At 37.3% G+C, this 24,218-nt stretch overlaps 1 protein-coding gene across 2 annotated transcripts in view; it reads right to left on the reverse strand.

Moving 5' to 3' along the window:
• Nucleotides 1–24,218, reverse strand: part of CHD1 (chromodomain helicase DNA binding protein 1) — a gene marked incomplete at both ends in the record, with an annotated part of 53,744 nt that overhangs the window by 28,622 nt on the left and 904 nt on the right. For both annotated transcript variants that reach the window (XM_082013632.1, XM_082013631.1), the window contains 5 exons: nucleotides 1,081–1,361; nucleotides 1,651–1,800; nucleotides 3,919–3,986; nucleotides 5,294–5,398; nucleotides 6,412–6,616. In XM_082013632.1, the coding sequence (XP_081869758.1) occupies nucleotides 1,081–1,361; nucleotides 1,651–1,800; nucleotides 3,919–3,986; nucleotides 5,294–5,398; nucleotides 6,412–6,616 (809 nt within the window). The remainder of the gene's footprint in view (nucleotides 1–1,080; nucleotides 1,362–1,650; nucleotides 1,801–3,918; nucleotides 3,987–5,293; nucleotides 5,399–6,411; nucleotides 6,617–24,218) is intronic.

Raw genomic sequence — 24,218 nt, forward strand, 5'->3', positions numbered from 1 at the left:
CCTAGTTCTTAAAAGTGATCACGAGGGAATGCTCTACTAATGCTGCTTGTCATTTTCTGTTACATTACTCTCATCTCTGAGTGTACAAATGACATTTGACGTTATGTGTGGTCAGCCCTGAAAGGATACTATAAAACTATTTCTTCCTACACAGGTTTTACTACTTTTTCTGCCTTTGTTATCTTACCTGGGAACATTTTTAATTAAGTATAGTCTGTATCACAACTGAAGCATACTTAGCAGCAGGAAACAGGCTCATTTCTGTGGGGACAGCCAGGTCAGGAAATGAGCCCAGCAAGCTGCAGGGGTCAAATAAAGCAACAGAGAATGGCAACAGCAAAAGACAGCACAAGCAGCAACATCATCTGGCCAGGAAGAATATAAGAAGTTCCAAAGACTTTGACCACTGCAGTAACTATGCATTGGAGCAGGATACGCTAGAATTTGGGATAGCATAGGAGACTAACATTGAAAGAAAGAAGAATGCAAGTTCTGAGATGGGTCAGAAACTTTAGAGATTAGGTATAACTAATGGAGAAAGGTTACTTGCAACTTCAGGTTGCACTCTGAAGTGCAAGGGGCCCAGGAATTGAGTTGGGGTACTGCATTCTATTGAGACAATTTGTACAGCAATAACTGAAATCATAACCTCAGTGGTTCAGCCTTGCCAAGACCATCTTTCAGGGTTCAGGTTACTAGTCAGCTCTTCTATCTAGTCCACTTTCTCCACTCCACTTTATGTAATTTATACTGATAAAAGTATCCCTGAACTGTACGAACAGTGGTGTAACAATATGGTATGCCTTTATGCAACATGGAGCTATTTTCCATTTAATTTGTTTTTTGTGCTTAGGTTTGCAATTCTTCTACATTTTATTTTGCAAACACCTAGAAGGGACTTTAAAAAGGAACATAATTTTGAATATGAAAGACAAAACAAGATGAATTTTTGGTAACTTTAAAATTTTTGCTGTTTATAAACGTCACAGGTGACCTACAGTTGAAAATGTTTGCTGAAGTTGCACCACAATGCACTCCAGGATCTTAAGAACACTGACTAAAAAAAAAAAAAAAAATTACCTCCTTTTCGGCCAACTCTACTATCCATGAACTTCTCTATAGTTTCAAATTCATCTTCTTCAGTTTGTGGGACATCTTCTCCACAAATTTCCAGCAAATCATCAGAATCTGTCTTGGTTTCTTCAGCTTCTTTGTAACTAATGTTGACTGTTGCCTGGCGACGAGATCCTCTCTTATCATAATCATCCTCCTCTTCCTCTTCTTCCTCCTCCTCATCCTCCAATGAATCAAGTTGCCTCTTTTTTGGTCCTGCATTCTTCTTCCCACTTTTGGGCTTAATTCTTGAAGACAATAAGGTATCACACAACAATGATGTCTCAACAGGGACAACTATAAATGTTCTGTATTGCTTTCTGAATACATGTATTTCATGAATGCTCAGTTACTCCACTTTCAGTTACAGCAGACAGGAAAAAGCATTCACTAGAAAGCATTAGTATATTAACACCTTATGTAGCTTTAAAAAAACGCTTAATGTTTTCATTTGCATCTATAGTTGTTATAGTAGTAGTAAATATTCCATTGCTTATTAGAAATAGTACCAGAGTATCAAAATGACTGACTTCTTACCTGCTTGGAGGTTTCCGGCTTTTGACCTTGTTTTTTGGCTCATAGTCAGATTCACTTTCTTCACAACTGCTCTTCTCCCTATCTTCCTCTGATTCAGAATCAGAACCAGTTCCCGATACTGACCCTGATCCTGACATTTGCCAGTCTTCACTGTATAATATATTGAAAGACAAGAGAGTAACATTTTTTTTTTTTTTAAATCAGGCATTCATCCACAGGTATCTGCTGTAATTTCAATGTTTTTCACAGAAATAAGAATCTTCTAACAGTTATTTCAGCTGATGAGACAGAAGATTGTCATCAATGAATATCAGGTAAGTAAAAATGCCCAATGGCTTCAAAGGGACTTAGACTACGTTTTCTGTTATCAAGAGGTAGATTTAAAATCCAAAATGAAACAAAAATCTGGACTTCTATATAAATTTCAGCATGAAGAAATGTATTAACATGACATTACGAAACCAAAGCACCTAACAAGCCTAACTGGAAAGATGTGTATTTATCAGAACTTACACATAAAGCCCTGTCATACTATATTCTGTAGAGTCTAATGCCTATGGTACCTGTGGCCCATGTGAGGAATTGGCAGCTTTGGCACAGGAATCAAAAAATAGAGGCAGATTTGAGAAATGCCCTGAAAACCTTAAATTGCAGCAACCTGTTAAGTGGCACTGGCTCCCAAAAGCTCCTACTGAGCTCCCAGATCAGTGCTTCACAACCAGGCAAGATACTGAGTAAGACACCTGTGACAGAGCAGTAGGATCTCCTTGTTCCTGCTTAACAGAGATCTACTTTGCCACAGGAAAGATGTACCCACTGATGGACAATATCCTGCTTCAAACTCTGACTTTATACAGGCAAATTTACTCTTAATAACTTCATGAAAAAGAAAGGAAAAAACCAAAGTCTGGTATACATTACTGAAACATTGCTAGGTCTTTATACTAACATCAAGTTTAAATCTAGTTAACCAAAGTGCTAAAGCAGTAGCAATGATCAAAACTGAGTATTAACAAGAAATCTCTTCCTTAAATTTACAATCAGGAAGCCTAGGAATTAGTGCTTCTCTTTCTTCCAGGACATTGGGTCCTGGAGGAAATTACATTGCCACTGTTCCAGTCATCCAAGACAAATACATATACATGTCTATTGTACAGGTGGCACATAGCCAATGGTACAGAATGTCTTATTAAAATACTTTTTCTGCAAACAGTAAAGTAACAAAATAACAACATAAATCCATGACCTGTGTTTATTTGGAAATATTAAAAACAGATATAAAGCACCATTCTCTAAGGCTTGATCATGTACCAAATTATAGATCAAGAAATCTCCAATATTCATGTCACATAACAACTGCAGACATACTTGTTCAGAAGAGCCATAGGACAGAAATTCAAGCACTGGATATATGATTTGGTTATGGGTTTCTAAACTGAAACATCTCTTCTGTAATGGACTATGCGATTAGATGCCGTCAAATTCTTAACAAAAAACTGGTAGTAACAGCTCATTGCTAGGAAAAATACCATTTTGCATAGTTAGCACTTTTTTTTTTTCACCCCCCCCCCCCTTTTTTTTTTTCAACTACCTTTCTTTAAGATATTATGCTGGTAACACTCATAACCCTGAACACTGGGGCAATTCATGAATTGGGAGAAGAGGAATGACAGAACAGTTCAATTTCTACAGAACAGTTCAGTTTCATAAAAAACCACAGTTCACTGCCTCTCACTGCCACAATAACAACTTATAATCCTTTTCACAAACTTTTTCATCTATCATTTAGAAGAAGCTTATTTTCAGTTAGTAATTATTGACTAGCAAAGAATTTTATCAGAACTATAACAACTTTTAAACATGTCTGAGGGAAAGAAAACAAACAAAACAAAACAAAAAGAATCTGGCATTAACTGAAGAATTCTAACTTAAATTTGTTCTGAAACAACCTACTTAAGTAGCTTTCCATTTCTACAAGAATTTTTTTTTTTGAGCTGAAGGCCATTCCTAAACTGCAACAAGGTATTTTAATAATAAAAGCACAAATGTTTTTGAACAATACTGCAGACTCTTTTGCTCAGAAATAAATATGATATAGATGTTCCTTTGAGAGTTTACTTTAAACATTTATCAAAATTGGAAATGCAAGATCAAGATGAATTAAAAAGACAACTTAAACATGTCAAGTGTGGAGAAATGAACCATGAATTATGAGCATACATCACTATGACAAAACAATTGTGTGATATAACTTATGAAATATCTTACTCTCTATGTTTTTTTGTCTTGGTTTCACTGGATGAGTCATCTGCAGAATCTTCGCTACTTGATGGGTCCTGCGGTAAAGAAAAAAAAAGCCAAAAAACTCATTATTACGAAAAGAATGAAGTACTTCTAACATTAAAAAGCTGAATCAGCTCCCACTTTTAAACTGCAGGCATATTATTCATGTTTTACCCTCTTCATCCCCTGCAGTGTAGCTGTTAATGCGGAATTAGTTAAGGACTGTTATTGTTTTTGGTTTTATCCACCTGTGAATACATTGTGCCAACACAGCTCTAGAGAACATCACAAAAAACCCTGTCTTAAAAAATAACCATTGTGCCTACATAAAACCAGCCATGGTTTAAGTTGCCCCAAGTTAATAAAGATAATGATTCTTTGAAAATCCTAATAAAATCTACTACCCTCATGAGCTTTCTCAGCTTCCATACTCTTTCACATTTAAACACCAATTTGAGAATATTTCAAGAAGAGCATGTTTCTTTATGTTCAAAGAAAAACAAAGAACTCTCTTAAATTTAGATTTTTCTAAAACCAATCTCATCAGGATTAAGTTTAGATTTAGATTAAGTTTTATCCTGAAAAACACCTTTCAAAAAGAGAGTACTTAACAATAGCTGTAAATGAATGTTTTAATGATAGGTGATTAAGTTCCGTGTTTAAGTTTTAATGATGAACTGCTAAATCAGACAAAAAACAGAAATCCAAGCAAATGAGTGTGACTACACTGCATAGTTTTTGTAATGAAGGAAAAAATGTCTGCTTTAGAAATGAATTCCATTTCATAGTCCCTAGTATCCTTACAAGATGTTCCTACTGCACAAAGCCAACGCTTCTTTAGCCTATGATTTAGGTTTTAAAATACCTGGAATACAAGTGTCGTTCTTAAAATACAAGAATTCTTTTGTAGTAACCGTTACAAAATTTGCAAAAATGTAGTTTTCTACTCCATGGTATTTTTGAAAAACCACAGCAGCTACCCTTACAGAGAAACAAGTTGAAAAAAAACTTTTAGCATTTTTAACTGTCTTTACAAAACTCAAGAAGTCAAAAACACAATGCAAGTCAGTACTGTGTGGCTTGAAAATTCTGTCCATATATCACAGAATACCTATCTAAAAATACCACATAAATCAAGGCTGCTATAATTTTGGCACAACTCACTTAGAAAACAAGTAACTAGAGATATTTTTACTTTTCCTTATAAAAATGTCAGTTATTTGAATGTTACTTTTATAGACTAAAACCAGACTTTTATGCACAAAGAGAATATAACTTGGCTTTACATAATTTTATTCTAACATATGAGACAATGAGATGGGCATGTTTACATTTTTAAAATCTAAATGATGTTATTCACCTCTTCTGAACCACTGTCTGATGAGGCTGCCTTTTGTTGTTGCTGTTGCTTCTTAAGAACTGCTGATCTTTGCGCAGCAAGTATACTTGGACTAGACTTCCAAAACTGAACAGAAATGGAGATGCAAGAGTCAGTTAAACATACTGAAAGTCTCCAGTTTACCACATATTTACTTTTCCTGAGTAGCATCACTATTAAGATTAATCTTATTTTTATCAATTAAAAAAATTCATTACAAAATACTGCATGCACTAATAATATCGGAGAGCTTTTTAAAGTAGTAAGATTTTTGAAGAACACAATGTTTTATAGTAACTGCCAGAACAATTTCTACAGCATGTTTAACTGTAATTGTGTGGGTGTTGTTAATTAAAATATTTTAAATACTTTATAAATGTTTTACAACTGATCCAGTAAATTCCTTTCAGAAAACTTAGCTAATATGTTTTTGTTTCATACAGTAATACTGAAGTTCATGAACAAAAATATTAACAGAGAATCCCTAACAGTCTTCAACTCTTGTGGTAACTAATATACAGCTACATTTCATAAATATGGTGTACTACCCAAATTAAGTTCATAGAACACAGGAGAGTGCAGGTAATTTTGGCCAAATGGATTTAAGAGATTTCTAAACACCACTTTTTCCCGAATTTAGCTGACTTATAGGTAAAGAAAGCCAACTATGTAAGCTTGAAATTTTTATACAATCATTTATTGATAAAAAGAAACTAAGCATTAGAGAAACAATATAAAAAACAGAATTTCAGAAATAACAACTTTATGTGTGCCTTTGTCTTCCATAAATTCCAGTAAATTGGTGTGTGCTTCTGCATGATGAAATTTAGGTAGGCATTTAACTCAAAATACTTATAAATTTGAGAGTTTTAAAAGTGTCAATTCAAGTACTTATTAATGAGAAACTTATCCCAATGTTTAAGACAGCTAAGCACATGCATTCATTAATCTGACCAAGTTAAAATCTAATTAAAAACACTTCATTTCCTCTTTTTATTCTTTTTTTTTTAAAATGAAAACAGCTCTTTAAACTAACTGCACAGAATGAATTTTTAATATTTTTTTCCCTCACAAAGGGTTCATTTATATGTTTTGTTTACCTCAGATTCATCAACTTTTGGCGGTTTAGCTTGAATTTGTTTATTCTCTCTAGATGCGTCAGACTCTGATTCTGACTGAGTGCCTGACTCCGAACCAGAGTCAGAGTCACTGCTGCCTGATTGGCTGCTGCTTCCGTCACTACTGCTTCCACAGCTTGAACCAGATCCAGAACCTGATGCTGACCCAGAATCGTCATCTGATTGGCTGCAATGAGAAGTTAGTAGGATATTACACAATTGCCAAAGTAACAGGATTAAAAGAACAGAAGTTGCCTTCGCTTCATCTATAAATCAATTGTTAAGTTAGACCAGACAAATGGGTAGCACACAAATGGATGCAGTTAATTAAATAAGTTGAGATGAATAAAGTTAAAAATAAACACGAAATCAGAATTTACAGTGTGATCAGATACTCTTTGTGAAGCCTAAAAAACCAAGATAAACCAAGAACATTCAAATTCATAAGGAAGAGTCAAGCAGGGAAACAGAATTGGTAGAAATGTTTTTTACCCACGCAAACTTTCCACCCCTAACCCCTCCAAAATCCTTGTTTAGCTCCATCAAAACCCATATATACATACACATCTCTCAACAGTTAAGTCTACTCCAGAAAGACCTGTCCAACTAAAATATAAAAGATTGATTTCAATCTTTATAGATCAGTGCTCCTTAAAAAAAAAAAAAAAAGTAATTTCGAAGCACTCTCTCTCAAAAAAAAAAGCTATGCAGACTGTTTATGTTAAAATAACAGCAGCAAAATTCCCCATGCAGACATCTCTGAATTGTCACTGATGGTATGACTTGTGCCAATATGCCTTCCTTGGCATATACTTGAGCTGCCAGATTATTACACCTGTATATTAATTTTAAACCAGATTTAAACCAGATACTTAGAAACCACAATAATTAAAAAGAAATATTTATTTCATGACCATTCACAAACTTACAAATATTTGGTTTTCTACAACAACTTCACAAAGAAGCTGAGTTAAAACCTTAATAAGATTGCTCGTTAAGTTAATACTACCCTATTTCAAAGATACCATGAGAAAAAACATTGGAATTACACCACCACAGAGCAAAATAATTTCACATTAGGTACACATTGAAAAGAGGGTAAACAAGCCAGAATCAAAAATGATACAACCAAAATCTAAATCTATCAAAATCTAGCCGATCTCTGCCAGCACAATTCAGTTGGCTGACAGCCAGCTGGAGGTGGGGTGGTGCGGGGAGAGCGCAGACAGAACATCCTCTGCCCTAGAACATACTTAATTGACAACATTTTAAAACCAGAAAACAAAGTAAAATCGTTCCTCTTTCTGCTTTTGCTAACACCAACAAAACTGTACCAGTAAAGAAGAAATTAAGCTATTTATAAACAAACTCCTGTAGCCTGCACCTCAATTAGCTCTCTGCAAACTGTCAACTTTGAAATAAAGAGAAACAAACAGACTGTGGTGAAGCTTCCTTGTTCTGAAGGGGGAGATATGGAGAAACACACAGCTGCTGGGTTTCCTTGCACCTGTCTAGAGGAAAACTGGGAAGCAACAAGGCTGCTCCCAAACTTCCTATTTCAGTCATCAGAGGCTTACTTCAGGCATGGTGCTATAACATTAACCTCACTTGCCAAATAAAGCAGGGCACCTGCTACAGAATATGACCAGAGTTTAAACTGTTTACCCGAAATTAATGGCACTCCATGACAATCTTCCAAAAAGACTGTAACTGTAGCAGTGTTCTTGTACACAAATGTTACCTTACCTTTAACGCTGAGTAAATCAGACCACTATAAACCAACACCATTTCTCAGCATAACAAAGTGCCATAAGTAAATGTCAAGGGGACTGTGGCAGTCAGCACTAACTATAAATGAAGATAAATCGAAGAAAATTCAGCACAGAGAAACCTTGAGACACAAGTAAATATCAGCCAGACAAGTCCCAGTGACAAAAAGCTGAAAAAAATGTGTAAATTCTACATAACCTTGGAGGAAGGGAAGGGAATCAAATACTTCTACGCAGGACAAGGCTTGCCCAAAGAGGGCAAGAATAATGTGGATTACCAAATGTAAAAAGAGCTGCAAAGCACTAAGCCATGAGGATGGTAATTAACTTCCCATACAGCAGTAAAATATTTCATACACCCTATATAGTGCTAACCATAGGTTCAATTGCACATAGAGCCAGAGGCAACCAAAACAAAGCACCTCTTTTCTAAGGGAAACTGATGCTGGAGTAAGCCATCTCGGTCAAACTATGTGCCAAAATTGTAAGAAACATGTAACCTGCTACAGGAGAGAATGGTGGAGAGACTAAAGGGGAAAAAAAAAATCTAGTTTACTTATCACATCAGTTAGATTCATAGTTGATGGGAAATTTTAAGTGTCTTGATGTGCTTTCACACAGGAATTTAGTAGCAGGTTCAAAAACAATGGGATTGAAATAGGGGGCAAAAAAAAGTCTAACAGATAATGCTAGTTCTCTGGAGTTGGATTCAAAAATCCTGACTAATTCCAGATCTTTTTCTTTATGAAGAGATCATCTAGCTATCATCTAAGGTCTCTGTTAAGTAATACCAACCTGTCAACAGATGTGATTCATACAATATTCAATAGTCAGACAATACACATAGACTCCTTATCTCACCAACTAGCTCCCAAAAAAGCTGGGACTCTGGGAAGGGATTTCTATTAGGCTTATGAGTAGGACCAGGAAAGCAAGAGCTATTTCATAAACCCTGCTTCCCACAATAAATTGGCCTGATTTGGAGAAGAGAAGACAAATACAAACCAACTGCATAACAACTAACAAGAGTAAAAATCTTAAAATCAATATTCAACCACACTACTAATAAATGCAAGACTACAAAACAAACCTGCTGGTAGAAATAAAAGGGATGGGGAGCGAAAGAAAAGAAATGACAAGAAACAAGAAGAAATAGCAAATACTAATGTTCATCACAACTGATTTAGGGGTGCCTTAATGATACCACGTATGAAAGACAATGCAGGATCACTACTGTAGACTAACAGCTAATTGGTACACAGAACAGACAAAACCAGAAAACTAAAATTTAAAGGCCATAGCACCAATAACGTCTTACTAAGCTTTCTTATCCTACAGTGTTAAACCAGCACAAGGAAATGGGAAAAGACAAACTGAGTAGCAGCAAGTAATTTTAAAACTAGGGAAACATCAAGAATTTGCTCATACATTTATCAAATCTTAAGATGCTGTGGCAGTATTCATACATGCTTAAAAATAGTTTGAAATTAACTAATAAAAGGCATTATAGGAGTTCAAGCACGCAAGACTAGTCTATGTTGGGCAGAGCTTACTTCAGCTCTAATCATCCAAATTAATATAGATGTGTGAAAACTACACTGAAGTTTCTTCTTGTATACTTGCTCATGTGCACCACATACTCCCAGAGGTCTCGATGCAACTCCAGCGCATACAAAAAAATAAGTAAGATTAACAGGTATGACTTCATTTCTGCTGAATTGTGAGGACCTTTCCTGTTCACCGGCCACAGGACAAGTAACTGATAAGCTCTATGAGGACCACCAACGCACGTTTATTTCATCCTGTCCTTTCATATGATGTTTCAACCTAAGCTTCAGCATGACGCTGACTTGGGGGCACAACCTATACAAAGACAGTACTATGACCCAGCAACCTAAAACCCTTGTTTGCAAAGGATGTAAGAAATGGTGTAATACGTAAGTTCTGCATAAACATATGCAATAAAGACACATTGTGGATTGTTTAGACAGTACTGAGCAGTACTGCGTGACATGTAATAATCTGTAACACACCAATAGCTTCAACAGTCCATACATCAAAGGAGCTTCCTCTGAGAAATTTAAAGGATTTGAACTAACAGTAACAGTGATGGGGAACACAAGGCAAAACACACACCATACAGTAAGAGCTACAGATTAAGTGCTCAGTTTTTAGCATTAAAAATATTTTCAAAATTAGAGAGAAAATTGGTATTCATCCTGGTTTCAGACAGGATAGAGTTAGTTAATTCTCTTCACAGAAGCTAGTGTGAGGCTATGTTTTGGATTTGGGATGAGAAAATGTTGATAATGTGCTGATGTTTTGGGTTGTTGCTAAGTAGTCAAGGATAGTCCAGCTTCTTGTGCTGGCCTGCTAGCAAGAAGGCTGGGCATGCATGGGAAGCTGGGAGGGGACACAGCTGGGACAGCTGACCCAGGCTGACCAAAGAGATATTCCATACCATATGATGTCATGCTTAGTATATAAAACTGGAACAAAGAAGAAGCAAGGGGTGGAGGGACATTTGTAGTTATGGCGTCTGTCTTCCCAAGAAACCATTACATGTGATGCAGCCCTGCTTCCCTGGAGATGGCTGCACCTGTCTGCCGATGGGAAGCAGTGACTTAATTCCTCATTTTGCTTTGCTTGCATGTGCAGCTTTTGCTTTACCTATTAAACTGTCTTTATCTCAAACCATGAGTTTCCTCACTTTTACTCTTCTAATTCTCTCCCCCGTTCCACCATGGTGGTGTGAGCGAGTGGCTGCATGGTGCTTAGTTGCAGGCTGAGGCTAAACCACAACAGTATTTTTATCACTTAAGTCCCTGCATTCAAAGATCCAAAAAAGACCATGTTTATGCCAAGATCAAAATATAACACACTTCTGAGTGCAGACTGCATCCTTGCTTTTCCTGTACTTAAAAAAGAAGTTTGGTCTAGCATTTCTAATGATATTCCTCTTTCACAATGTGTAACACTAATATATCATAATTTCGAACTATTATTCTTATTTTTTAAAAGAACTCACTAGTAGTAATTCCAAGTAATTTTTGACAAACTCAGGTGTCATGTCAGAAGGCTGAAGATCAAGGAACTTAATTCAGCCATTCCCTCTATCAAAGTCACTGCCTTTGCTCTCACAGAAATTTTTTCCTACACTAGGGAAAAAAAAAGAATTAAAAAATTGAAAACTCATTCACCAACCAAACTATCTGGAAATGCAAGCAGCTAAAAGAAACCTTTTTGTATCAACACCACAAAAAAGCCTCTATTGCCTAACAGGACTAGCTTCCTATTCAAACAGAAACTGAATGGAAATTTTCAGCCTAAGACTTACTTCTTTTTTATCTCTAAAGGTAAGTATCTACAAGTCAGACAGAAAGACTTGATTACCATCTGGGTTTTTTCTTGGTTTTATTAATCTCTCATGGGAAACAGTTTTAGACCAGCATCAAACCAGACTACCAACTTGCCAGACTGCCAATCAACTTCTGATATAAAGGAACATCTTATTTGCTTTTTAAATAATACTTGTAAGAAAGCAGTAGCAATAAAGTAAAAACGTAGGTCTATCTAATTTTTTCTAAAAATCAAGAAAGCCACCAAAATATGCAAAGACTTGCTTGGGACAAAGGAACAAGTGTTAGGTAAAGAGGAGAAAAAAGAACTACCTTTCCCCTCAGAGCAAATGGAGAAGTAAAACATTTCTGTGACATTTTCTAGCCATGTCTCTTAAGCAGTGTCCATAATGAAAAGATGGGGTAGTAAAAATGAAATCCTACTCAAAAACTATTGTAGTAGTAGTTCTCAGTTTCAATCTCTATTCAGCATAGATACTAGCAGTTTCCTGCACCATATCAATTCAACATCCAGAGACCAGCCTTTCCTAGTACTTTGCTTCTGCAGATGTAAAATCACTAGGACATTATCTGTACTTGGCTTTTTATTTTTGTTTCATATGTATTGCTGACCTAGACAAAATTTAACAATGAGTCATTACTTCTCATTATCACATGAGCAGGATCCAGAGACACCCTGCCTCAGGACTTAACTGAAAAATGTATCTTTGAAAGCCAGCCTCCCTGGTGAGAAAGATGACCTTACTTCTGCTAACTGATGTAAAGAATGCCAGGATTTAATTAAAGGCTTTAGCATCCTTTAAGGAGCCAATCTTTTATCTGCAGTATTTGCCCTAAGGTGTTGATGAAAGTGAAACTGCTCCTCACTCTCCCAGCCTCACCACACTTCACTGTCAAGACAATACTTCTGGCACACAAAGGCAGTGGTCTCCAAAGACAGGGGCACACACTAGGAGGTGTGCAAGACAACCCATGGGGGTATGTGAATATTGGAACTCCTATCTAGATTTTTTTAAAACCTAAAAAACCCACAAAAAACAAAACAACAAGAAAAAAAAAGAACCACAACAAACCAGCAACACAGGGGAAAACAAAACCACAAATTCAGCTTCACAAACGTTTAATATATAGACTGAGACTGGCAACCTCACTCAGTCTATGTGTCTGAGGTCCTGGGTCACACATGGTAGGTAAAGTGTCCTGGAGGAAGTATGTGCTCCACAACATGGAGGGGTTACAGCAGCGCAATCACTTCTTCATTCTCTTTCTCTGCACTGTGACATACTGCAGTTTTCTTCTACTTGGTTAGGTGGATTTATGGATTATACTACTTAGTTTTAACCAAACTAACCCTCACAAAGTGGGAAGTGGTTTAAAAATATTCCTGCAAAGAAATGGTGGACTGAAGATAACACTAATAGTGGGAGTGCAAACGCACAGGAAAATGGTAAGACCTGACACTTCTCCTACTTCTCTGCAAGCTTTTTGTCAGCCACTTTGCAATGTAGAAAACAATTACAATCTAATCAGATCTGACAAGTAGTTGGACCAAAAAAATTGGAATTATCAAGGTTATTTGAAATATGTATTTACATCCACTATTGTTAACAATTAACCTCACCCTAAGTGCATATTGTGCCTTGAGATATTACTTAATGATAATACGAAGCCATCACAATCAGCAAGAAATTTGAAAACTAACCAAAAGAACACAAAGACAAATCTTTTTTTTCTCCAGCAATCTTTCAAGTCATGCAATACTCAGTCCTGTACTTTACAACATTTCACTAAATTTAACGATAAATGTTTAGAAGCCTCTTCTGAGCTTCTTTTACCTAAGAGCAAGGGACAAAAATGCCATATGCCATTGGAGAATTTACTCCTTGCTGTTGTAAAAATGGCTAAAATAAAGTAAGGAAAACAATAGCGACAAACTGAAGTTCATTTGTTTGTCAACAAACACTGTTGAAAGACACACAGAAAACATTAGCGAAGCTTTCAAGTAACAAGTATTAGAACAAATCATGCACTGTAGGAAGTTTACTCTATGGTTGGATGAAAGTACAGATGCTTCTAATATGGGCCCAACTTATGGTATTTGCTAGATTCTGTTTCAGTGAGGAAATACAGAAAGAACTACTTTTTTGTGAATCACTAAAGGAAGAGGTACTGGAGAAGCTATGTTCTCAACAGTAAATGACTTCTTTAATCAAAAAAAAAAGTTGTATGGAAAAACTGTGCAAGTGTAACCACTGATAGAGTGGCTGCTTTGACCAGAATAAAAACCAGATTCTAATAAGGGTGATGTAGATAGCACGACACATGAAATTCAGCCACTGCATCTACCATAGGCAACCTATCGCAGCAAAGAATTTGAAACCAGAAGTGTACAAAGTGAGAAAGGATGTAATTGATGTGGTTAGTTTTATGAAAACAAGAACTTTAAATCATAAAATTTTTACAATGCTTTGTAATAAGGTGGAGAGTGACCATAAATTTTTTTTGTACGAAGAGAGGTTTTACTGCTCAAAAGCATTGTTGACCTTGAAGATTAGTTTCTGGCGAGGTCTGGGTTTTTGTTTTGCTTTTTTTGTTTTAAAGACAAAAAATATTTAAAAAAAATAAACACATTTAGTGTATCCTTTCCAGGTGAAGGTGGTATTTTAACAGTGAGAAAGCAAACTGCTTTTCAGAAGAAACTCATGCTATGGAGAGAGCATTTTGAAAATAGATGTCTGGAAAGGTTTCCATCATTTTGTCATTTTATTGCCAAAAACAATGCTTGTAACCTATAAAAGCGATCAAATCTGTACACTGTCAATGATGCACTACTTCGATTTGGATCCACATATCTTTGTGAGGTATCTTTTTCAGCTATGCCAGCCATTAAAACCAAATACCAAAATAAACTGAACTTAGAACCATACTTTCAAGCCACCGTATCACTAAGTGTTAAACCAAGATTTTAATAATTAAGTATATTCATAACAATTTTTTAGTGATCGCAAAAAGGGTTTTGCCATTAGCAAATAAAAGGTTTTCAAATATTACTTAATCTTTATCTCATTCTTTTAAAATTTTTATTTCTTGTGTATCTTTTATAATGTAGGTGTTAGTACAGCAGTACATGTATACAGTTTATAAGTGAACTATACATACATTGGAGGTGCACGCTCAAACATTTTTATTGACAGGAGTGCACAAACAAAAATTTTGGAAACCACTGCACTAAGAGATAAAAAAAGAAAACATACTGGAGAGAAGCCTTGCTTTCTCCCAAAACCAGACATATTTAGCAAGCCTTGGCTATTACAAATTAATATAAATCTGTAATCCCTTTCATGGGATTACCTATGACCCTCTTCCATATGAGCAGTAATTCAGATTAAATCCTAGTATGCCAGATGGAAACAGTAAGAATAGAAATGGAATTATTCAAGAAAAGGTACACACATTTACACAGGCACATGCATTCAAGAAAATTTACATGTGTCATCTCCTCACAGTAAAGGGGAAATTCACGAACAAGGCACTTAAGTTTCCCTTTAAGTACTCCTACCTTTGTTCTGAGTTTCAGCAATTTTCACACAATTCAAGCACTGGTACAAACAGCAATATGAACTACCACACTTTGAAAACAGTCCTCACCAATTCACCCATTGGTGCGGGTTCTACAAGAATAACTTTTTCTGACATTGTTATTGCTGCCCTCTCCAAACACTCTGTGGTGTCAGTACCTTCCATAAAGCAAACAGATTCAGCATTTTAGAACAGCTTCTGTTATCATAAGCATTCCAAAGCGCCTATTAAAGAAGTGGAACAAACAAGCAGGAGTGAACAGGCAGTATTTCTTAAGGCTAGTGTCCAGAAAATGAAGTATAAAACAGTCCAAATCAATACAGAATTTAGAAAAAACTAAACAGATTTCAAATGAAAAAGGGATTTTGGTAGTTTTCAATTTTAGTACACACACATTCCACACTGCATCATGACACACTGCAAGTCATTTTGGCAAGTGCTTAAACTGCTACATGGTGTAACACTGTCTCCCCTTTCCCATGGAGCACGGCATTGCTGATGTGACTCAGAAAGGGCAACAGCATGTAAAACTCCTATTACACTGCAGTGCCTACCTGCATCACTGGAAATTTACAAAGCTTGTTTTTAAAACATAATTGGTTTGAGTTTTTGAAGTTCATAGGAAAAAACAGAGCATATGGAAGTTTCATACAGATTTCTAGTAGTGCAGATGACATTTTCTTGAAATGGATACCCAAACAGCCAGCTATAACAAGGCAAAAACAATCATCAGCTTGACGGAGGTCTAGAAGTTTTTCAGAGCTTGAAGACAAGTAGTCTCTTATTTTAACAACTTGTATCAGCAGAATTACAGAAATGGTTTAATCTTCCTTGAAGTGGAAAATGAAAGGAGATACAACCCAAGAAGAAAACATGTATATTTTCTATAATCAATGGAAGCTATCATTGCAAATGAAATGGTAAGTAACTGTGTTTCACACTGTACTAAAATTTGACTTTTAAATAGTTGCTGCACTAAAGACAAAACAAGCCTGTCTCATGGCAAGACTGTTTACTTGCATTAAAGAAATAGAACCCAAGTTCTATAATAGAGATGTTAAAACATAAATTCGGGGTGACTATAGCTTTGAGGTAGTCGTAACACCCTTGGTCACCTTCTTTTCCACCTTTGCCTCTGGGGTGCTTTAATTTTCGCTACATTTTTTGAGGCATAGTCTATAAGCAATTCCTTCTCTAGCTTTAAGTATTATCTCATGTAGTCTAGCTAGGGTCCATGATTTGACTAACTTCTACAATAAGTAATGCCCATTAGTACAAAGTAGCACCACTGACCTCCACAAAATTAATTGCCTGAACTGGCATTACTAATTACCAAGGTTCTGGGAGGACACAAGGAACATTAAATATTTCCTCAACCAAGGATCAGAATACTGTCACAACTACCTGTCACCTGCTATCTAATGCTGTTACATAAATATTATCCCAGGAACAGCAATTCTGGTCCCCTGCTCTTCAGAGTTCCTCTTATAGAAAAGGAGATGCAAAGTGGCATTATTTCTTGCCACTTCCTGTACAGGCCAGGGTCACTGCGTTTGCTTAAAATGCTTTTACTGGAAATAGTTCAGCAAAAGGCAGTTTGGGTACAACTTAACCAGACTTTTACCTGTGTATCTGTATCCTCTTTTCTCCTTCTTCCAAAAAAGCCTGATTAAAACTGGAAAGCAAGAGAAACTCTCCACTATTTTCAGGCAGCAAGCATAAATTTGGAGCTTCCTGTCTTTCCCTCACCCTTTCCGAACACAGTCAAGATTATCTCTCTGCAGGAGAATCCAGAGCTGGAGCCTAACTTCTTAGTTCAATTCTTCTGGTAGAAAACTCATACATACCTTAAACGAAATCAGAGAAACAGCCAACATACAAGACTTCATTCTCAGTTAACTATTGACCTGTGCTTGTCAAATTTACCCAATTCCCCCATGTCACATTATGTCTTCCATTCGCTCTGGTGTTGTACTGCTGACCTCTTCTAACCAACTATATTTTATGGTCTAACTTGCTTTTTTTTCTTACCTTCTTCACTGATGAATGGGCTTCCAACAAACCAAAAGCCAACAGAAATTATAAACACTATCAAGACTAGAGCAGGAAGTGTAAATGGAAACAACAGTGCAAAGCATGTTAAGCTACAGAACAGAGATGTTGCTAACTTAATGTATACAGAAATACAGTATTTGCTAACATTAACTGTTGAAGACCATTTGTGCTCTTTTAGGCACTTAACTCAAAATGGAATTCCTACAATTTTGTAAGTCCCTCTTCTGAGAGTATGTCACATAACCCTTCTTCCCTCCTCCAACTGCAAGCAAATTACAAATTACTTATTAAAAAAAAAAATCAGGAAAATGAACACAGTATTATGTGTTTAGAGGTGTTCCTGAAGAGAAACCTTACATTACATTCACTGTACTCTGATCAACTGAAAAAAACCCAAAGACAAAACTAAACAAAGACAGCAATATGCAAGACTGTACAAAACTGTAGAGCATCATAAAGCTATGGAAATAGAAACAAACATGATGGATAAAGTAATAATGATGATCTCTTCAGTACTGCTGGAGTGAGACTATTTCTCTGCCATGTAAGCAAACCACAACAATGATGACAAACTTAGCTTTGCATGCAAAGTTAGCAGGCATGCAACAATATGTACTAAAAATGAGCAGCATGTTCTCAGGATGGGATTTCTACATGAAAAAGTATAGTTTCAAGCATGTTGATAAACTGAGGTGTGAGGTCTATGAAGCACACCTTCTAGGATATGTAGTCAAGAAACCTCTCTCACCCCTAGCCCTTGAGTCAAGTAGTTGCATTTGTACAGCAGCATATGTCAAATGTGGTTTGGTATGGAAGTTTGACACACTGACGCAGTTTGTCTGTTCTTTTTTGCTTCCGGACAAATTTATGGCTGAATGCAGTATTTATTTATAAGCCAGTTCGGAAGAAAAGCAACACAGCTTAATTAAAGTACCAAGGAGATAATTTTTCACATTTGCTTTTACCCACTTTTTTCTATCCCCCCCAATAAATACCTATGTAATGATATTGGGAATGCTTCGGGGAGATGACAGGCTTAAAGAAACAGATCACTGAAACAGATTAAAAGCAAGTATCCTGTCACGGAGTTTCTGCAGGGTCTTTGAAAAGCATCTGAAATGACAGTGGACTGTTTAGTTTTTTAGGTTGGTTTTTTTTTTTGGCGATTTTTAAAATAAACCAGAAGTTTATTTAAAATAAACCAGAAGGAAGGCAAGCATTTTAATACGAAGAGCCCATTCAAAATGTGCAGAAGTAACAGAACACTACATGCCAAACTCTTAAAATTGCAAGTTCACAAGGAAGTTTCTTTATCCAAATGCTATATAAGTGTTTTTTAGTTTTATTTAAAAAGAAATCTTAACTATTTAATTTGATTTAGATGCATAAGGAATTTTTATCTTATTTATCACCACCAGTAAAAAGCAGAAGGAAGAAAGAGAATGAGGTTCAGGCTACCAAGTGTTATTTCCTGTCCTCAGCTATTACAAAGCCTTTAACTCATTTAAACTCAGTTGCCTGATATGGGCTAACAACTCAAAGAGATGCATTGTATTTCCAGTGCTGCAGACTATTACCTGCTGCCACTACTATAAACTTTCCCCAAAGCAAAGGTATCAAAACTACACCCTCAGTATCATCTACCAACTTTCATGGCCCTATGAACCATATTGCAAGTCTTTATTTAAAGAGAGCCACAAATCACACATCTTAAAAGCACAAAGAAGTTCCAAGAATCCTTCACAGGCAGGAGGCATCCCCTGGTTCCCCAGGGGTCTACTAATGTTGTGCACATGACCATCTTTCGACATGCAGCTGTTTCCAGGGGCAACACAATAATGTCTTTACCAGAAGCTCCTTGTAGATCATCAGGAGAAAAGTATTAAATAGAATTTAATCCCAAGAAAACCACTTTAGGGGTCACATCTGGATAGGTATGATGTACACACTGCCTGTATCACAATACTTCACTCTGTCTTAAGGAATATGAAAAGCTCACATCAGCTAAAATTTTGATACTCTCAGAATGATGGAATTGAATCTAAAATATGTGGAACAGGTATCTGCAGCCAGTGAGGTTAGACAAAGACCGGATCCTGGATAAACCCAGCAGGCGTCCCAAAGCCTACAGTAGAATCTGTATCATGAATTTACAATGTCTTCTTTTAGTTGGAAAGGTTTCTACACAAAAACCACTTGGGTTTTGATAAATATTCTACCTGAACTCTTCCAAAAAGAAGTGAAAAGATGCTTTTAACTTAGGTTAGGACACTTTATCATCCTTTCGTATGCTTAATTTTTTAAGAGATCACTCCTGAAAAAATAGCAACTTACTAACCAAAGAGATGATTACTGCTAACAGAAGTGAAGAGCTTGCTTTACCCATTAGTTGTTTACAGGAAGGTATACCAACAGTTTCTTCACAATTCAGGTACTTCTGTTGATCTGAGAATTCCTGTGCTCTAACATATAAGTATGCATCTACATATGTGCATTTTTATGTATGTGCTCTTTCTTGCTACATACACACATTTTTATTAATATTATCTATTAAACTTCTTCCAAAAAGAAGCCAGCGCATGGGAGTAATTCTACAAATATCCTTAGGGAATTTCTGTTTTAACACCCACTTTGATTTCTTGAAAGCGAGAACCTAAAGTCATGGCTTTCAATTCACTTTTTTTACCTCCTATGGAAGGTATGAATTTATATAGTAAATCGGAGCCTGCTGGCAAAGTCTTTAGTCTTAATCTTTTGTGGTCCACAGACTATTCAATGCACAAAGCAAATTAAACCCACTGAAATTACTATCTTTTATTAACCTCAACTTCCAAATGTGTAAAGAATGGTAAAAGTGTTTACTGTAAGCAGCTGCCTTCTGCTTACTGCAAAACTGGGAGTACAATACATCCCAGCCAGCTACTTTCAAGTTAAGCTACACTGAGCACATCCCTTTTTACCTACAGAGAAGGAAGTCCTCTATACCTTGTTCTGCAGGAAACATAGGAAAAGCAAAGAGATAGGATTGTTACTCAATTAGCACTGCTGTTTCACTTCTGCAGTCCCTGTTCCACCTGGAGCTTGTCTTGCAGTTCAGGTGTAACTGCCCTTCCTTGCTGATTAAGCTTTCTTATTACTATCTAAATAGAATGTATTTACTCCTATTCAAGTTTACAACAGAATGCTTTCAAGAACACTATACAAACATGCTTTGCTTGATTTAACAGTCAGCTTCTCAGAGCATTGCTATAACGTTTTTGTGTCTACACCCATTTGCTGTCCGGATAAACAGTACCTGTGATATCTTACCTTGAGCTACCTAAAAATATTCCAGAGTAGTGATTTCAAGTAAACAAGAAGCTGGAGAGTAGACGCCACTGTAATTACTACACAGAAATCAGAACATGAACCAGCAAGATTAGGTAATAGTATTTATGCCAGTCTACAATTTCCATCATGCTTGGTTCTAGTACTGATCGATAGCTTCAGAGATTGCTGAAATAGGCAAGGCAAGTCCAAACAGTGCGGCCAGTTATTCGACCATGAAAATACAAGAGATGCACTTTTCCACCTGTGGCAAAAGAGATCTTCAGGCTCAACACCTGCAGCAAGAGAAAGTCTTCTGCCCATCTACCAGACAGATGAATAGATGCAATGCTGGAAAGGAGTGCAGGCGCATGGCAAACTGGACATTCCTTTCACACACATCAGAAATAATTCACCTTCACAGCCAGTCACAGGGTAAAGGATAGCAACAATTCCTTACCACAACGCTGACCAGTGCATAAAATTGAAGGTTTATGATCAGTCCCTTCTCCAACCCACCTACTGTTGAGAATACTACAGGCTTTCCACAGTTTTTTCAAGTCATGGTGTTTCCATAAAAGAATATAATGCAGTATCCATGAAGTCTGTGCACTTTTGTAAATCCAGCCGTGATCCACTGCTTCTCTTAAATTTCTAAAGTAATCATGGCAGCTCCCCTACATCAGGCTATATTTAATCGTTATCAAGACTGTCACTCCAGAATGATGGCCATAGAAGTTTACACCAGACATCAGAGGGAAGCGAACGGCTTTACTGCACCCGGAAAGTGTAAAATTTGTAAAGTGACACAAATTTTCAAAGATATGTAGCTGTCACCAAAGCCACTGTTTAGAGTATCACTGTATTCGCCTTCATTTCTTCTGCCCTGTGCAGAAAAACCAACGGATCAGGCCCAGCCAGCATGGGTTCATGAAAGGCAGGTCCTGCTTGACCAACCTGATGTCCTTCTATGACCAGGTGACACGCCTAGTGGATGAGGGGAAGGCTGTGGATGTTGGCTACCCGGACTTTAGTAAAGCCTTTGACAGCGTCTCCCACAACATTCTCCTGGAGAAACTGGCGGCTCGTCGTTTAGACAGTTGTACTCTTCACTGGGTAAAGAACTGGCTGGATGGCCGAGCTCAGAGAGTCATGGTGAACGGAGTTAAATCCAGCTGGCAGCTGGTCACAAGCAGTGTTCCCCAGGGCTCAGTTTTGGGGCCGGTCTTGTTCAGTATCTTTATCAATAAGCTGGATGAGGGGATCGATTGCTCCCTCCCTTAAGTTTGCAGAAGACACCAAGTTGGGCAGGAGTGTTGATCTGCTGGAGGGTAGGAGAGCTCTGCAGAGGGATCTGGACAGGCTGCATCAATGGGCCACAGCCAACTGTACGAGGTTTAATAAGGCCAAGTGCCAGGTCCTGCACTTCAGTCACAACAACCCCATGCAACACTACAGGCTTGGGGAAGAGTAGCTGCAAAGTTGTCTGGCAGAAAAGGACCTGGGGGTGCTGGTTGACAGCTGGCTGAATATGAGCCAGCAGTGTTCCCAGGTGGCCAAGGCCAACAGCATCCAGGCCTGTATCAGAAACAGTGTGGCCAGCAGGACCAGGGAAGCGATTGTGCTCCTGTACTCGGCACTGGTGAGGCCGCACCTTGAATCCTGTGTTCAGTTTTGGACCCCTCACTACAAGAAGAACATTGAGTTGCTGGAATGTGTCCATAGAAGGGCAACGAACCTGGTGAGAGGTCTGGAGAACAAGTCTTGTGAGGAGCAGCTGAGGGAACTGGGGTTGTTTAGTCTGGAGAAGAGAAGGCTGAGGGGGGACCTTCTCACTCTCCACAACTACCTGAAAGGGGATCATGGCGAGGTGGGTGTTGGTCTCTTCTCCCAAGTAACTAGTGACAGGACGAGAGGAAATGGCCTCAAGTTGCACCAGGGGAGGTATAGACTAGACACTAGGAAAAATCACTTTCCTGAGAGAGTGGTCAAGCGTTGGAACAGGCTGCCCAGGGAAGTGGTGGAGTCACCATCACTGGAAGTGTTCAAAAAACGTGTAGACGTGGCAATTCAGGATACGGTTTAGTGGTCATGGTGGTGTTGGGTTGATGGTTGGACTTAATGATCTTAAAAGGTTTTTTCCAGCCTTAATGATTCTGTGATTCTTTTCTACCAATTCTTGAGAGTTCCAGCATCTCTGCAGTTTATTCCCAGCAGCAATTCTCAATTGTTTTCTTCACTTGTTCCACTTGCCTCCCTACCATTCTGAATGGAACAGGACCGCTAGAAGCTTAGGAAACTATTTTGTTACTAATCTCTACTTCCATTTTGCAGAACTCACATTTCCAAGTTTGAAGGCTAAATGCAGCAACACTTCCCAAGTTACAGTTAAACAGCTGTCTGTAGTTACAGCTTGCTAAGGCAACACCAGTCCAAGTAAAAGCCATCTAGAGTTCTGGAAACTTACAAAGAAAGAAAGACTAAACAACAGAGGCAAGTCATACAAAGATATTCCATAAGTGCAATAATTATTTTTAAAATGGAACTAGGCTAGACAGAAGAGGATTCCATCATTTAAAATGGAAAGCTTGCACCTGTCATTTACAAAAACAGTTTCCTAATAATACGTGGCAAACATGAAAATAGGCTTTTGAAGACCTGCCTGTGAATTAGGCTATGCGGTTAACTATTGGTACAAGCCTAGAAAAATATTTTTTTGCATCTGAAAACTTTTTAAAGCTTTAAAATGTGCTCAGTGGGACATTTAAGATGAAGAAAAAAGTCTTGCTTCACAGGTAGTTATCAAGTTTTCAGTACTATCTATCATCCTGATACTTAACGTTTAATGAAGTTGCTGGGAACTTTATGATATTTAGCTGGTTTAGTCTTATGAATTGCTAGAGTGTTTAAATATGTTTTATATACTGGTATTTATGGTCAGCCACAGTTTGATACAAAGTAGTTTTCCCACATATCTTTAGCAAGGTGGATTGTTTCAAGCAGTAAGAAAATTCACACACAAAATCCTCAGATTTGTCCCTGGTAAGTTCATGTTTGTCGGAGGTCTTATAGTTCAGAAGACTAGCTTTGCTCACATTATTCTTTTTGTTCGTGTTTCTCTTCTCGCCTGAAAAGGCTTTTTTTTTTTTTTTTTAAATAACCAGGAATATTTTGCCCCTTACTGGAAGAAACTCCAAATTTGTTTGCTAACTGCAACAGTACCAACTTCATCAGAAGCAGAAAACTTCAACAATTATTATGTATTAGAGCTTACAAATTATTCACAAGACTGAAAATTTGCTATCTTTCTCGGATGTTCCTTTGCATAACAGCAAGCTTGACACAAAAATACACGTAAGTTATTAAAATTTCTTTAGTTTTACTCTTCATAGATTTCCTTGTGATTTGCGCATAAACACTTCTCTCTTCCTCTTCTTCCCACTCCGTCATCTCATCCATCACTGTGCTACGTGCAAGTTTAACAGCCAGCACATGCTGACTGGTCAGCTGGCAATTATGTTCTTGCATTTCTTCACTTGAGGCAATAATTTAGATCTCTCTCTATACAACTGGAAGTTTCCATAAAGTCCACATAGGGAATGTTAGAGAACATAGGGGGTTTTTTTTATGACCCTCTGACTGACAGAATCAGCTAACTGCTTCAACAGGCTGTGATCAGAAAGAGGGGTAGAAAGTCAGGTACACTAACAGCATGGTCACA

Source organism: Phaethon aethereus (genome assembly GCF_964289735.1).
Source record: "Phaethon aethereus genome assembly, chromosome: Z".
In the NCBI taxonomy this organism is placed as follows: domain Eukaryota; kingdom Metazoa; phylum Chordata; class Aves; order Phaethontiformes; family Phaethontidae; genus Phaethon; species Phaethon aethereus.